This window comes from Alligator sinensis, unplaced genomic scaffold (assembly GCF_000455745.1).
Source record: "Alligator sinensis unplaced genomic scaffold, ASM45574v1 scaffold323_1, whole genome shotgun sequence".
NCBI classification, from domain to species: Eukaryota; Metazoa; Chordata; order Crocodylia; family Alligatoridae; genus Alligator; species Alligator sinensis.
Genome location: NW_005842483.1, coordinates 1,196,605 through 1,210,587, shown reverse-complemented (window position 1 = coordinate 1,210,587; position 13,983 = coordinate 1,196,605). Strand labels below are relative to the sequence as shown.

Genomic DNA, 13,983 nt, shown 5'->3' with positions numbered 1-13,983 from the left:
TTTCCCTAGGAGGCCTGCATCCCAGAACCTGGGAGCACCCTTCAGACACTTCAATCCTGGAGACATGAGGAGGCTGTTAGGAGTCCCGCTCAGATGGTGCAACAGTTAAAAGCACAAACAAGACCCATGGATCCCCTGCTACACAAAGGGCTTCCTCTACACCCACTAAGGTCAGTGGTAGTCTGTGCTCATCAGTGGACTGGGGACCTTGTTTCTAATCCTTTTTATGGAAGCTGAAGAGATGATGCAAGTTCAAGAGCCTGAGCCATGGGCCACTGGCACCCACAGAGGGAGCTGGAATACCACACCTGTTTTCCTCCCCATCTGGCTGTCTCCTGGGGGTTCATAATCCTTTCACAGCCTTCACCAGCCAAGCCAGTCACTCACTCCCCATGGCAGAAAGGAAACGTCTGGGTTACAACATTAGAACACAGGGAAAGATGCCTCCCCTGTGGCAGGTACGGTTGGCCAGAACGCTGAACACCCACAGACCAAAGGCAGAACAGACTTGTGGCGCTGCTCACATGCTCACCTCAGGGAGGAACTTGTGCTGCTTGGTGACCTGGTACAGCATCTCATGCGTCTCGATAGCAGGCTTCAAATCCCCTCTCAGCACCTAGGAGACAAGCCCTTTTCTCACCATACACACAGAGACAGACATAAGAATGTTCTCAGAGGAAACAGAGGTCTCAGAAATGCTTCTGGGTCATAGCAGGTGCAGTCTGTGTCCCACAGGTGCACAGGATCTACCCTATGAAGCACCTTTACCACAGGAACCAACTTGCCATATTTTGGTCCAGCATTTGCTTGATGCCCGGAGCTATAGGTTCCTGTTCTATGACTTGGGGCTCCTAGGCACTCAAGTAATGCACCTAAAAATAATCCACCACTCCACAAGCTTCCTAGCAATTTTAGCAATTGCAGAAGATATGTCACACATGTCACTATCAGCAGCTCATCAACTGTGTGCACTGCTCATCTACGGCAAGGCAATGTTTCCCTGAAAGGACCAATGTGAGGAGGAGACACTGAAAGGCCTCCAGCGTTGACCCACCATTTCTTGGGACCCCAAACCTCCCTCTCATAGGTCGAAAGAAAGTGGGGGTCAGGCGCAAGGCACTGGGCACATGGCGCAGAGGGCAGGGTTTGTGGTGCAAATCCTCTTCTACAAGAAGCTGGCTCAAGACCCCAGCAACTCATTTCCCCTCAGTATTCTCAGTATCCCACAGACCAGACTCAGGATGCCCACAGCTGTGTCCCAGCCAAAGCTGCACACTATTTTTCCTCCTCACCATGATCAGAGGGTCACAATCCCATCCTCACCCCAAAGTGAGGTATTTTTATAATCAAACCATCGTTGCCAGTCTTATTTCTGCCCCTTCTCTGTGCCAGTCAAAGTGAAACCCATGAAACATCTGAACAGAGCCCTGTCAGAGTCAACAGTTTGTCTTTACCTGGCAAAACCCCACGCTGCACAGTATAAACCCACCTGCCATACCCACAGCATTACCTGGAGCCCAGGGAAGAAAGCCAAGAGGGAGTCCATCCAACTCCGAATGCTGACAGTGGGGTTGTGCATATGGACATTGAGCAGGAGAGGAGGCTGGCTGATGTACTTCATTATGGCCACGTAATGCTGTTGAGACACACACACACACACACTCTCTGAGTTAGCTGAACAGCAGGAATGAACTCTTTATCAGTCCACCGAGAGTCAGCAAGGTACTGAAAGGTTTACAAACCCCATATACAAATAATTAGTTATGAATGCAACTGCTCAGTTAGGTGCACCACTAATTTCCAAGAACTAAGTGACGATTCCCCCTGGAGTCTCATTTCCGTTATGCAGGTGCATGTATGTCAGGCACAGGACACACTGGGGGCGCCTCCAGGCATTTCTCACACTCCTCAAAATGACCCTAGTTGAACTGACCAGGGAGCAGCTGTCTCCTAGTAAACATCTTCACCTTTGGGCCCACTGCCACACACAGTTCATTTCAGTCCCCATGTAGTTATTAGCCAATGGAGGAGTTTGCTGGCAGCCGCAGACTAATACACACAAAGGACTATGAATGCTGCACAAACCTCCCTGCCATTTATCTCACAGAGGATGCCAAGCTCTCTCCCCTGTCAACCAGCCATGCAGGCCCTGAAAAGGCATTCACTAGAAAGCAAGCAGCTATAAGTCTGTGGGAGACTGGAGAAGGAAGAAACGCACTTCCCCCAGACCTGGCCACAAGTTTCTACCAGCAGAGATGGATGAGGAGGTGCTGGGGGGCCGGCTGGCCAACTCTCACCCCCTGCTGTGTCCCTGGAACGCTGCCACCTTTGCTTCCTGCTTGCTGCAGAGCACAAGCAATTGGATTCATCCCATGTCCCCTAGTGGCAGCAGGCGTTCATGTGAAAGGCAGGCGCTGCAGATGGGCTGTACTGCAATGGGACTTTCATACCTGGGTCAGGCTGGCTTCATGACCCAAGACCAGACTTTCCAATCAGAACAGGCAGATGGTAGGGCAAGGGCAAGACTCCACAGGGAGCCAAAAAAAAAAAAAAAACAACTGGTAGGCTGTGTACTTACTGCATTGAACCTGTCCAGATAGGTGTCATCTCCAAGCAGGATATACGCCTTCATGAGGTACTCATAGTATGAGTCTATCCCAGCACCGACCCCACTGTCTAAGGGAAAAAACATCACATTACGCAGAATACGGGCCCCTTACCCAGAACTGCCTACTCTGCCAAGTATCACCCAGCTAGCCAGCTGGCAGTGTGAAGAGTAGGATGTTGTCAGAAAGGGTTAATTTTCCTCCAGGAGGGGAGGGTCTTTATGCATTATCCCATGCTCCCCTAACCCACAAAGAGAAGCCCACAACCTACAGAGCAGAGGTGAGTGACAGTGGTCAGTACATCTCTGCTCCAGGCAGGTCCAGGAGCCTGGAATCATTTGAGCATCCAGCCCCAAGCCTGTGATTTGCTTACCCCTCCGGACCCAGTCTCCGTTGTGAATGTTGATGACCGTGCCCACCAGGTTGTTCCCTTTCTGACGCTTCTCCCAGAGGACATCCAGTGCTCTCCGGGCGGTGTCCTGAAAACGGGGCAGAAGGAATGGACACAGAGAGAGAATTCACTCACTTCATGTGCAGGTGACAAGTCGCTCTCTCCACCTCTCACCTCGTCCCATCATACAACACACCAGGGACAGAACAACTGAAACATTTCTAACGCCTTCAAATCAACTTGCCTTTTGAGCCATTCCAAAAGCAGCTGAAGTGCTCCAAAATGACACCTCCTTAAATTAGGTGCTATTTTAAAGCATTTCAACTCCTGTCATGTATGTAGGGCAAAGATGGGCAAAATGGCAGATCCAGTAGGTAACTGGACTCCTTCTCCCAGCAGTCCCTGCCTGCACTGCTGCAGCCAGGGTTTCCACAGAGACTGGACCCAGCATCACTGGCAGGGTGCGGAGCTGTTCCAGGGCAGGGCTGGGATCTTGCAGTGGATCCTGCTCCAGGCCTGGGGCTTGTGGGCAGTGGATCACAGCTCTGCCCTGGCTCCGGACCATGCTGTCACAGTCGCAAGATCCCAGCCCTGGAACATGCCCTGCCAGTGCTGCTGGGGCTGGTCTCCATGGAAACCCTGGCTTTATGCTGTCAGGATACTGTCTCTTCTCCATGGAAACTGGCTGCAGCAATATGATCAGGGGCTGCTGGGAAATGGAGTCCGCCATGAGCCCTATCTGACCCGTGGGCTAGACTTTGTCCGCTCCTGATATAGGGGAACAGGGGACCCATAGATGCTCCACAGTCCCACAGTGCTGCACACTCCCTCCCCCTCTGTGCCTGGAGAGGCAGTGGACAGTCAGCAGATTGAGTGACAGCTGCAGATTTCATAGCCACAGGTCCCAGCTGCTCCAGCAACTGGGGCCCACCACCACCACTGGTATCAGGCTCTTCAGTCCCAGGCTTTTCAGTCCCAGTCTCCTCTACCTCACCTCTCCAGTGAGAGGTGGAGAAGCTAGGCAGAGAGGACTAGGGCTGGAGTGTCAAAATCCTGAAGTGCCCACTGCTAACCCCTCCTCTTCTCCCTCTGCCCCGGCTGACATTTCCAGAGATGTCCTCCACCCCTCTTAGCGCCCCCCTGCTGTAAAGCTGTGGCTTCAATTTTGAAAGGTTCCAGCTGGGGCACCTGGGGTGGGGGAGAGGACAGCCTGCACAAGAGCTGCAATGTTCCCTTTTTTATGGATTTCCAAACACAATTCACTGGGAAACGTCTCAAACATTATTTCTGTCCACATCCAGGGGGTCATATTACTCACACAATCAGGCCACTGGGCAGGAAGGACAGACCAAGGGGTCTGGACCTGACAAAACTCAGTGCAACCCTTTGCCCTGCCACTGACATCCTGCAAGACCCCGAGCAAGTCACTTAGGGCAGGATTCCATTTCCCTTGGCACACCTAAATGGCAGCCTTCCAGCTAAGCAAACCTATTTCCCCTTCACTGTGGAGGAGTACACAAGTGAGGGCAGAGTGGGTAAGTACAATACACTGGCTGGCAGTTACACACCTATATCTACATGCCCATTCCAAACACACAAGTGTACCCAACTCGTGCAGCCACACAGCAGGCCAGAAACCCAATAACTAACAGATGTTAGATGCTGGAGGAGGATGCCACGTTGTAGCCTCAACTGCTGAGTGAGAAAGGCACTTGCCCAGGAAGCAGGAGACCCAAGATCTAGGCCCACCCTGCCCAGGGGGAGATTGACCCTGCATTTCTCCCACTTACCAGCAAAGCACTCTAAACCAGCAGCACATGGATCAGGCATTCTCTGGCCACTTCTCTGGTGTTTGTTTGAAGCTAGCTGCTTAGCCAGCCAACAGAGGGAGACTATGTGGGGCCAGGAAGAAGAGAGCAAGCCAGAGAGTGTGCAGCTCAGTGAAATGGCTGCTTAGATGGACAGACTGGCAGCTATCAGTCTTCCATTGTACCCATTTTGCCTTTGAGAGACTCTGGAGGAAGGGAATTGCAGAGCTGATTCAGGCAGGATTCTATCAACAATTAATTGGCACAGCAGCACCAACTCTGCCCTGCCTGATGCAGAAAGGATGGCCGCAAGACATGGAAATGGGACACGAGAAAATGTATCAAGTCCAATCCAGACAACACAGAGTGAAAGGCTGCAGTAGCACCTGGGGGGGTGGGCTAACAGTGTAGTGTCCACTCCCTTAGGGGTATCACAGCCTTTGCTCACATTCAGGTGAACCAGTGGCCAGCATGGCCTGTGAAGAGGCACTGCTGATCCTGTGCAAAGAACCTGCAAGGGCTCCCCGGGGTCTCCATAATAACTCGGGAACCAAATGCGATTCATTTTTCCCCACTCCAAATCACTTACTTCAAACACTGTCTCTTGCGTCAGGCGGCTGAGGGCAGCAAACTCCAAAATCATGGTGCCAGCACAGGCCGTGCAGGTGTCCAGCTCTGTGCCCGTCCGGGAATTCGGGCTCAGGACTCCATACCTCAGGTTCACCTGGTTGGGAAGACATCCCATGCATTCACTGTTGCTAGATGCTCTCATTCACACTATCCCACACACAGCAACAAGATTACTTCCCTTGCCCAGCATCTTCCTTTCTGTGGTACTCTGCAAAGCACCTGCATGCAGCACTGCCAAACCACAGCCACCTCTGGGGCAGAGGACACCCAACAGCCAGCCAGAAGCATGTGCATCCTAGCAAGATCTGGAGCACCTGCTCACCTCAAGGGACCTCCATCATCCACACAGGGCAGAAAGGCTTTGAATAAGTACAGTTATCTGAAAGTCCCTCCACAAGGAGCAAATGTTACATATTGCAGCAAGAATTTGAAGTGCCTAACACCTGATGCAATACTCAAAGCACCACAGGGCAACTGCTGAAGGGAGGACTTTGACCTCCTTTCGCTCACACAGGGAATGCTGTAATTTCCAGGCTGCTGGGAGAGGTCAACACCATTCCCCGACTTCTCACTCACAAAGCCAGTTTGTCAAGGGTGGTAACATTCAGCCTGAAGCTCCGGAGCACAGCCTCTGGGGCCCCACATAGGGCTCTGAATGCTGCAGGCCTTAGCAATGCCCTATTAGGGTCACTCTGTGCAAAGCTTCAGCCCCAAACATGCCAGTTAAGACCATCCAATCCACCTTACCCTGGGGTAGGGCAGTCCACTGGTGGTGTTGAAAGCAGGCAAGAGACGGTACCCCAGGTCCCGAGCCAAGTGCAAGAGCTCATCTTTATACCACTGCAATCGTTCACCTTGCACCTTCAACATGTCGGCCATGATGTGACCCCCTAGGAGACCCCTGCAGGGAAAGGGGGAAAGAGGTCAGGTAAGGCTTTTTAGAGGTTCTTGCAAACGTTGCAGTAAGAAAGCCCATTTATGAACCAGTTGGGCCTCCTTGGTGCCCAGAACGTCTGTCCCTGCTCTCAATCCCCTGTATATCCACCCATCACTAGACTATTTCTTACACAGCAAGCAACCTTCACTCTGCCCTCAGTGGCCCTTTCTTGGCCCCCAGATACCACCCACTCAGAGCATTCATGGAGCAGAGTCCCACTAGGCATCCAGCACAGTCCCTGAGCTGAAGGAGTTTGGAGGGGGGGAAGGGCAAGGAGCTATTTGGGGACCCAAGGCACTGGAACAATATTCTAAAGGATGAATGAAGCAGGAGGGACAACACCTGCCATGCACCACAGTTCCAATGGCACTGAGCAATAGGTCTTTACTCTGCCCATCCAATGCCCACATTCACCCCAGCACGCGGATGTTAGTTTCAAACACAGAGACAACCACGTCATTGTCCAGCCGCACGTCCAGCACCACCTTCCGCACGGCATCCTCAAACTCGTCCAGCTTGTTAAGGACCTGGGTGGGGAAGGGTTGAGACTCAGGTCAGTGATCTGAGGCTTTTTCACTGCCTATCACCCCCATAAGTGCTGCACCAACCCCTTTGTCCTATATTCTGCTAAACCCTGTATAACCCTGTATCCCATTATGACTGGCCACTCTCCCTGCTGAAATCTCTCAAGCAACAGCCCATCTGTTGTTCCCCCTCAGCCCTGACTGACCAACAGCCCATATGTCACTGGCTGCTCACTACTTCTCTTGCCTGAATGATAGCTATTTAGACTGCAAGGTCTTAAGGGAGAGAGGTTGATCTTGTTAGGCCTGTAACACCCTTAGCAGACTGTCAAGGAGAATGCAAATAAAGTCAGAAGAGCAATTCACAATTCACTCCTGACTGAGCTTGCTTGCTTGCTTTGCAATACGCCCATTTCAGGCTTTGATTTCAGGCAGAGCTGGGTCTTTCCTTAATCCAGCAAATGAATCTCTCTAGTTTAAAAACTGATGTGGCCTCCATTACTTGATCTTTTCTGCACTTATCCTCCCGCCAACCTTGTGAAGGAGAAATGTGCTATCACCTGCATGGTACAGATGGGCGACTAAAGCCCAGAGAGACCAGGCACCCTGCACAAGCTCATAAAGGAAATCTGTGTCTGTCTGAGCAGGACTTTATTCTACGTCTTGCAATCCTTAGGTGACTACGTTAGCCCTCTCCTGGGTGTTAAGCAAGCTTAAACACCTGAACCAGCTATTCCTTAAAAGGCTCAAAGCCCCAGCCCCAGGATGTTTTTGGTTTGCTTCACTATATTTCAGTGCTCAGGGTCAGCCATACTGGCAAATCAGTATGAGCAAGTAAAATAAGAGGAAAGTTGTCTGCATCTGTGGCTTTTCAGGGAAGTGGAAGAATGAATGTCAGCTCTTTGGGACAGGGACTATCCTTTCTGTTTTGAGCTTGTACAGCACCTGGCACAAACAAGGACCTGGCACACAATGGCAGCTCCTACTTGTTACCCCCATAAACATAATTGGTTGCCAATAAATTATTATGAATGCTAACAGTGATTGTGTAGCAAAAGTTAATACCAGCAATACAATAAGGCAGCTCAGTTAACTAGGACCATGGCATACAAGCAATAGGATGAGGAATAAACAGGAAATAATGAGGGGAGAAACAAAAGGTTCCAGAAAAGCAGTGGCACAGGAGGGAAAACGTGTCATGCATTCCTCTCTAATGTGTCAATCAACCTAGCATCTGGGTCCCATGAGGCAGCAGAAGGAACATCTGAGAGAACAAGTGTTAACTGAACAAGAAACATAAAGATGGTAAACTACTGCAAGGAGAAAGACTGCCTAAAGAAGGTGCATCAAAGAAGAAAGAAACAACAAGACAAATGAACGGGTTACTGAAGATGTGTGTCAGGATTATTATTTGTAAGCCCAACATTCTCACAGTGCAGGGTACTGCATATAGTGCGAGACAGCCCCCGCCCTGAGAAGCCTAAGATGTATATGGAAAGGCATCCCCTACCACCAGCCAGACTTCTACATATTAAAATAAAAGGTTATTTGGCTTTAGCTGCAGTGCTTTTGAATACACAGCTCACTTACATGTATCCCCTGCAGCCATACACAGAGGTCAGAATTCTACAAATAGATCATATTCATCATCCCTACTTTTCCAGCAAGGAAAAGCAAAGTGAAAGGAACTTGCCTGAGGATCTACAGGCAGCAGCTGGGCCATAACCAAGGAGTTCTGGCCCATGTGAAGGTGCTGTAACCCTATGATTCTGAGTTTTGGTACAATCTGGTGGCTTGGGACCAGTTAGGGCCTGGGCTCCAGTGTTTTTAGACAAGCTGGTCTCAAAAGAAATCTGATTAAAGCTCGTGTGCAGATTCCACTGCCTCTATCAAGTGCTGTTTTATCATCAAAACCTGAAGACGAAACAAACCATGAAAGCAGAGGACACCCAACAACACTTTCACTGCTAAGCACATTTTATTCATGCTTAAACCCCAAGGTCTCCCACAATGGACATGAGGAAGGTCCTATAACTTTACAGGCACATTTCAGCCCATTTGTAAAAAGCCAGAATAGCAGAGGGAAACATACAGTCCATTGCACAGGCACGACTGTAAACCCTGTGCATTAGGAACCCGGTCCTGATCTTGACAGATATTGCTGCCTAAATGCAAACATCACCCCCACCTTGGTCAACAGCTCTGACACAAGAAGGAGATCACTGACTTACCACGAGAGTATCCAAGGTGTCAATCAGCGTGAGGGAAAACCTACAGATTTAAATGCAGAGCAGAAGGTATACTTTGAATCACAGTGAAAATTAGATCGTGGAAAGAGGATCTTGGAGACTTAATGGATCACACTAAGGGAGATTTTCAGACCCTGGCACTTGCTCCCTAAAATAGAAGTGCTTGTATCCATGCGCATTTATTTGCATAGTTGCTGCCACTGTACACCACTGCGTGCATAAGGGGCCACCTCTGTGTGCAGCCACAAAGGCCAGAGTCAAAAGCACTGGGTGCTTCTCTGAGTTGCACAAATATTCAAAGAGTTTTGCAAATCTGGCCCTTTCCATCCTAGAAAGAGCAGGTTGCCATTTTTTCTTTGATTGAAAAAGAGCTCTTTCATGCACTGCAGCTACTGCTTAGGAAGTGCCCATTTTCAGCAAAGCTTTCAGACCTTAGATGGAAGAAATAAAGAAGAAAACCGTAATGTTTTGACCAAACCCTCAAACAGTTGCCCAAACCTGAAGTTTGGCTTATGGTTTTCCATTAAACATTTTGAGAGCCACTGTCACATTAAATAAAGCACATTTTCATTTTTGGTGCAATTCTTCATGTAAAACCCAGTATTATGACCAAACCAGCTCTGATTCTCCAGCTCTGCAGTCATGAAGAAAATGCACTTTATGACAAGTGACATTACAACTGGCACCTCTGCTGCCCACTTTGTGAGACCTCTTCAACAGTTGAGCTCAAAGCAATTTACAAATATATGGGATTCCAGCCTCATGGTACCCAAGTAAAGCAAATGTCACCCCTTATTTGACAGATGCAGAAACAGGCACAGAAAAGTGCAGTGCCTTGGGTCTTGGAGTCATGACAACAAGCTCTAGCACATGAGCTTGCTATGGAATCCTGCAGCCTTAATTTCCAGACTGCTATCCTAATTGATTACCTAGAGCAGGGGTGCCAAACTTATTCAGCCCCATGGGTTGGATGAGGGGCATGGGGCCAGTCTGCAGGCTGGAACAGACAAACAGACGAGCTCCAGACACCCAAGCCAGCTCACAGGGCTGGTCCAGAGAAGGCACCTCATGCAGCATGCACTGGCCCTGGTCTGGGGCTTTCACATACAGCTGGCCTGTGAGCTGGCTCTGGTGTGTGGGGATGGTCTTTGAGTCCTCTTAGTGTGATCTAGATGCAGTACATGCTCCAGACTGGCTCCCTGTGCTGCGAACAGCACCCACAGCACTGGATGCAGCACATGCCAGACTGGCTCCATTTGCTGCATGGAACACATGGCCATTTGGCTCCATTTGCTGCAGGGAGCCAGCCCATACCACATGCAGCATGCAGGGGTGACCTGAGACCCACAGGCTGGATCACAGGGCTCCACAAGCCAGATCCAGCCTGTGAGCTGTATCTGTGACACCCATAAGCTAGACCGTGACAGACTTACCCAGGAGATCACAGAAACTTTCCTAGTGGCCTAGGAACGGGAGGACAACTGTAGGTCTGCATATTTATTTCGCACATCCTGCCCCTAATAGTCACTCTCTGGCCTGCAGGGCAAATGGAAGATCTGGGGAGAGCCGTCTTGCACACTCACTTGCCAAGAGCATCATCGATATCTCCACGACTTGGCTCTAGGCCCCGCACTCGACCCCGACAGCTCAAAGGCATCAGCTCATCTGCAGGATATGCATACTTCTGCAGAAGAGAGGGGAATGAGCACAAAAGAAAGATTCAACTGAAAACTGCTGACAGCTCCTTCAGGACCTGGAAATGTTTGACAAAGAGTAAACACTGAGCTTCTGATTTCTAAAATTGGCTGCTTTTGAAGCTAACTAGGCTTCTTGCCAGTCCTGTTCCAAATGAAATGCATCTTGCCTTAGAGCAGAGGTTCCTAAACTGTGAAATGCGTACCCCTGGGGGTATGCAACAATCTCTGGGTGGTACAATCTCTGGAGAAATTGTGTAATGGCAGATTTAAATTTTCATTATAATCATTGGCATTTAAGGCGTTAAAATATAAAACATATGCTCGTAGGGGTACACGGGCAGCTGGTAAGTCTGGAAGGGGGTTCACAATAAGAAAAAGTTTGGGAACCCCTGCCTTAGAGCATGGAAAAAATAGCTTACACATTCCTTATCAACTTCTGTCTGCTGTATACAAAGCAATGCAAACAACCAGCTAGGTCAGCCAGACATTCATTCCTCTCTCTAGTAAAAGTGTGGCTCTAGGATCAGCCCTCCTGGCCTTCAACAAACAGACTCATTTACAACCACTCACTTTACCCGTGGGAGTGATCATGCTCAACCGTGAGGGATCACCATCCCCAATAAGGTCTAGACCAGTGGCTCCCAACCTTGGGGCGTGACCCAAATCAGGGTCACAGGGGGTCTGCCCTTCCTGCCTGCGGGGCTCTTTTGGGGCACAGTCCATGCGGCTCTCACTGCCACTGCCCACCGCGATCCCAGCCCGGGCTCTGCTGGCACTGCCGGGCATGAGTGAATCAGCGGCAGGGGGGGGGGGCATGACCCCGGATCTGGGGTCACCAAAAAAAAAAAAAAAAAAGTTTGGGAACCACTGGTTTAGACCCTAGAGAACACTACTGGGAAAATTCAAAAGCACTTGCCAACAAGGCTCTCAAGGACTTTGCAAACGTGTTGGGGCCCAATGTTCCTACATCAATGGGATTTGGCCTAAATTGGGCATTAGGTGTCAAGATTTCTAGATTTTGGCCCTTTAGCTCTTACCGTTTGTATCCCAAAAGCAGCTAAGAAACACATGACCAATTAACAGCAGAGCTAGAAGAATGCAATTCATCTGACTCCCAGTTCTGCTTGCTGACTAAAATACATACATACCAAAACAATGGGCACAGCCAAAAAAGGGGTCAGTAAGAATTGTGATCAGAATCCCCCCCACACATACCCACCCCACCAACCATTTTGACTGGGGAAACTCGCATGACTAGTAAGTTCTCCCTTGCTCAGGGGGAGAGTTGTACCACAGCCTGCTGGCCCATATTGTAAACACAGCATGACAGAATGGCTCCCTGCTCTGCTTGGAAGTCTGCTGGGGTGGCATGCAGTGCAGCCAGAGCCAGCATGGTGGCCAAGGCTGTTTCCATGCAGGATTTTCCTTGGTACAGTCTTAGCATTCATTTACAGAATGAGGAAAAAGGGCAGCTATTTTGGTTATTATGTTCATGAAGGAAACACTCAAAGGTGGAATACAAACAGCCAAGATAAGCAGAAACGGTGGGCTGCTTGAAACTTATGCCAGGCACACAGTCTTCACCCCTTGCATGTCATTCAGCTCTCCTAGCATTGGGGCTGTGACTGAATATTCCCAGCTAGCCCTGGCAGGAAACTAAAACCAGTGCAGAGAGGGTGTGGACGTGCCTCAGTGAGGTTTCCTGAGCTCTCACTTTGCAGGGATCGTTTTCTTGTCACACACAGACTGCCAAATTGTTTTTATTCCCACCCCCTCCCTGCAGCTGTGGAACAGTCCCAGCCCTATGACAAGTTAGCGAAAACAGAGAGACCTCACATAAAAACTGATTTCATACAGAATCAAGAGTTGTCCCCATGGACGCATGAATGGGGGCAGAAGACAAATTACATACCATGTAGCTGCCATACGCATGGTCAAACATCTCCACGACCTGGTCCCTGGAAAGAGAACAGCAGAATGACAGCGGGAAGCCAAAGGCGCAAAACTACTTAAAGCAGCAGCCGTGGATCTACTGTTCAGCCTATTTAATGAAACTCCTCTGATCCCTGCTCCAAGAAACATGACAATAAATATCCAGCAGCAAACACGGCCCCATATTCAGAGCAGTTTATTAAGCTGGCGCTGAGGTATTGACCCCCTGCCCAACTAGTCATAGAAAAGAAAGGCAATCTAGACAGGAGTGTCCTTTACGTGTGGCAGGTTAGGGTGTTAGGTCTATGTTGCATCAGGGCTGACGGCAGCATCGCGCAGAACTTAGATTATGGTTGTCTGGGGCGGTTTGGACAGGGCTGATCCTGCCTCAGGCAGGGGGGCTTGGACTAGACGCTAGATGACCTCTAGAGATCCCTTCCAGCCCAACTTCTCTATGTCTCCGCCAGCAACAAACACATAGGATGTCACCGTGCCAGACAAAACATGCCGCTCAACAGACACAGCCATACGGCTTTGTACGTTTTTAGAGCCGACGCGCTGCAAACTTTTTATTTTTCACCACGGGCCCCGAGTTATTTGAGATCGGCGGCTCCCCAACTCTGACAGGTCGCGCGCCACCGACGTAAAACGATATGACCTTAAGTACCGCCGGCAAATTTCTCAGTGCAACTTTGAGTTTCGGTGCCACCTGGAGTACCACCAGCAAACGATCGTCTGATAAAGTAACGATAATACATCTGTTACCGCGTGCCACTGACAAGCTGCCTGTGCACCAGCGGTGGTGGCCGTGCGGCACGACGGGGAACCGCCGCATTGCATCATTCGGACTTTAACCTCTTTGGGGCACACGCCATCCCGTCAGGCTGCGCTCGTCACAGCCCGGGCTCCCGAACGCCACGAAACCGTGCTCGGGCAACGCAAAATAATCGCCGCGGGGACGGACGGAAAGCAACGGTGCGGGTCCCGGGAAGGCACGACAGCGCGGGCAGCCTGCTCCCGCGCGCCGCTCTGGTGTGGGGACGTTTCCAGGGGCACCTGCGCGCACGCACCCCCTCGCACGAGAAACATGCGCCCACGTGCGAGCAGGCGGACACGCACGTGCACAGCACACGCGTGCACACACGAGGCGGGCTCGCGCTCAGGTCCCGGCCCCGGCCCGGGGGGCTCCGCTCCTCCCTGAGCTGCCGC

General features: G+C 50.5%; 1 protein-coding gene across 6 annotated transcripts in view; it reads right to left on the bottom strand.

Moving 5' to 3' along the window:
* The window catches only part of LOC102383381 (ER degradation-enhancing alpha-mannosidase-like protein 3), a 22,017-nt gene extending 8,662 nt beyond the window's left edge, over positions 1-13,355 (bottom strand). For 4 of the 6 annotated variants that reach the window (XM_014523406.2, XM_025212769.1, XM_014523407.2 and 1 more), the window contains exons 1-10: positions 12,755-13,355; positions 10,729-10,829; positions 9,128-9,167; positions 6,787-6,899; positions 6,183-6,336; positions 5,395-5,529; positions 2,980-3,085; positions 2,579-2,676; positions 1,511-1,636; positions 533-616 (exon numbers count right to left, since the gene is read on the bottom strand). In XM_014523406.2, the coding sequence (XP_014378892.1) occupies positions 533-616; positions 1,511-1,636; positions 2,579-2,676; positions 2,980-3,085; positions 5,395-5,529; positions 6,183-6,336; positions 6,787-6,899; positions 9,128-9,167; positions 10,729-10,829; positions 12,755-12,784 (987 nt within the window). In that variant the 5' untranslated portion in view covers positions 12,785-13,355. The other 2 variants (XM_025212771.1, XM_025212770.1) reach the window with 2 other exon arrangements.
* Positions 13,356-13,983: the final 628 nt, after the last annotated feature.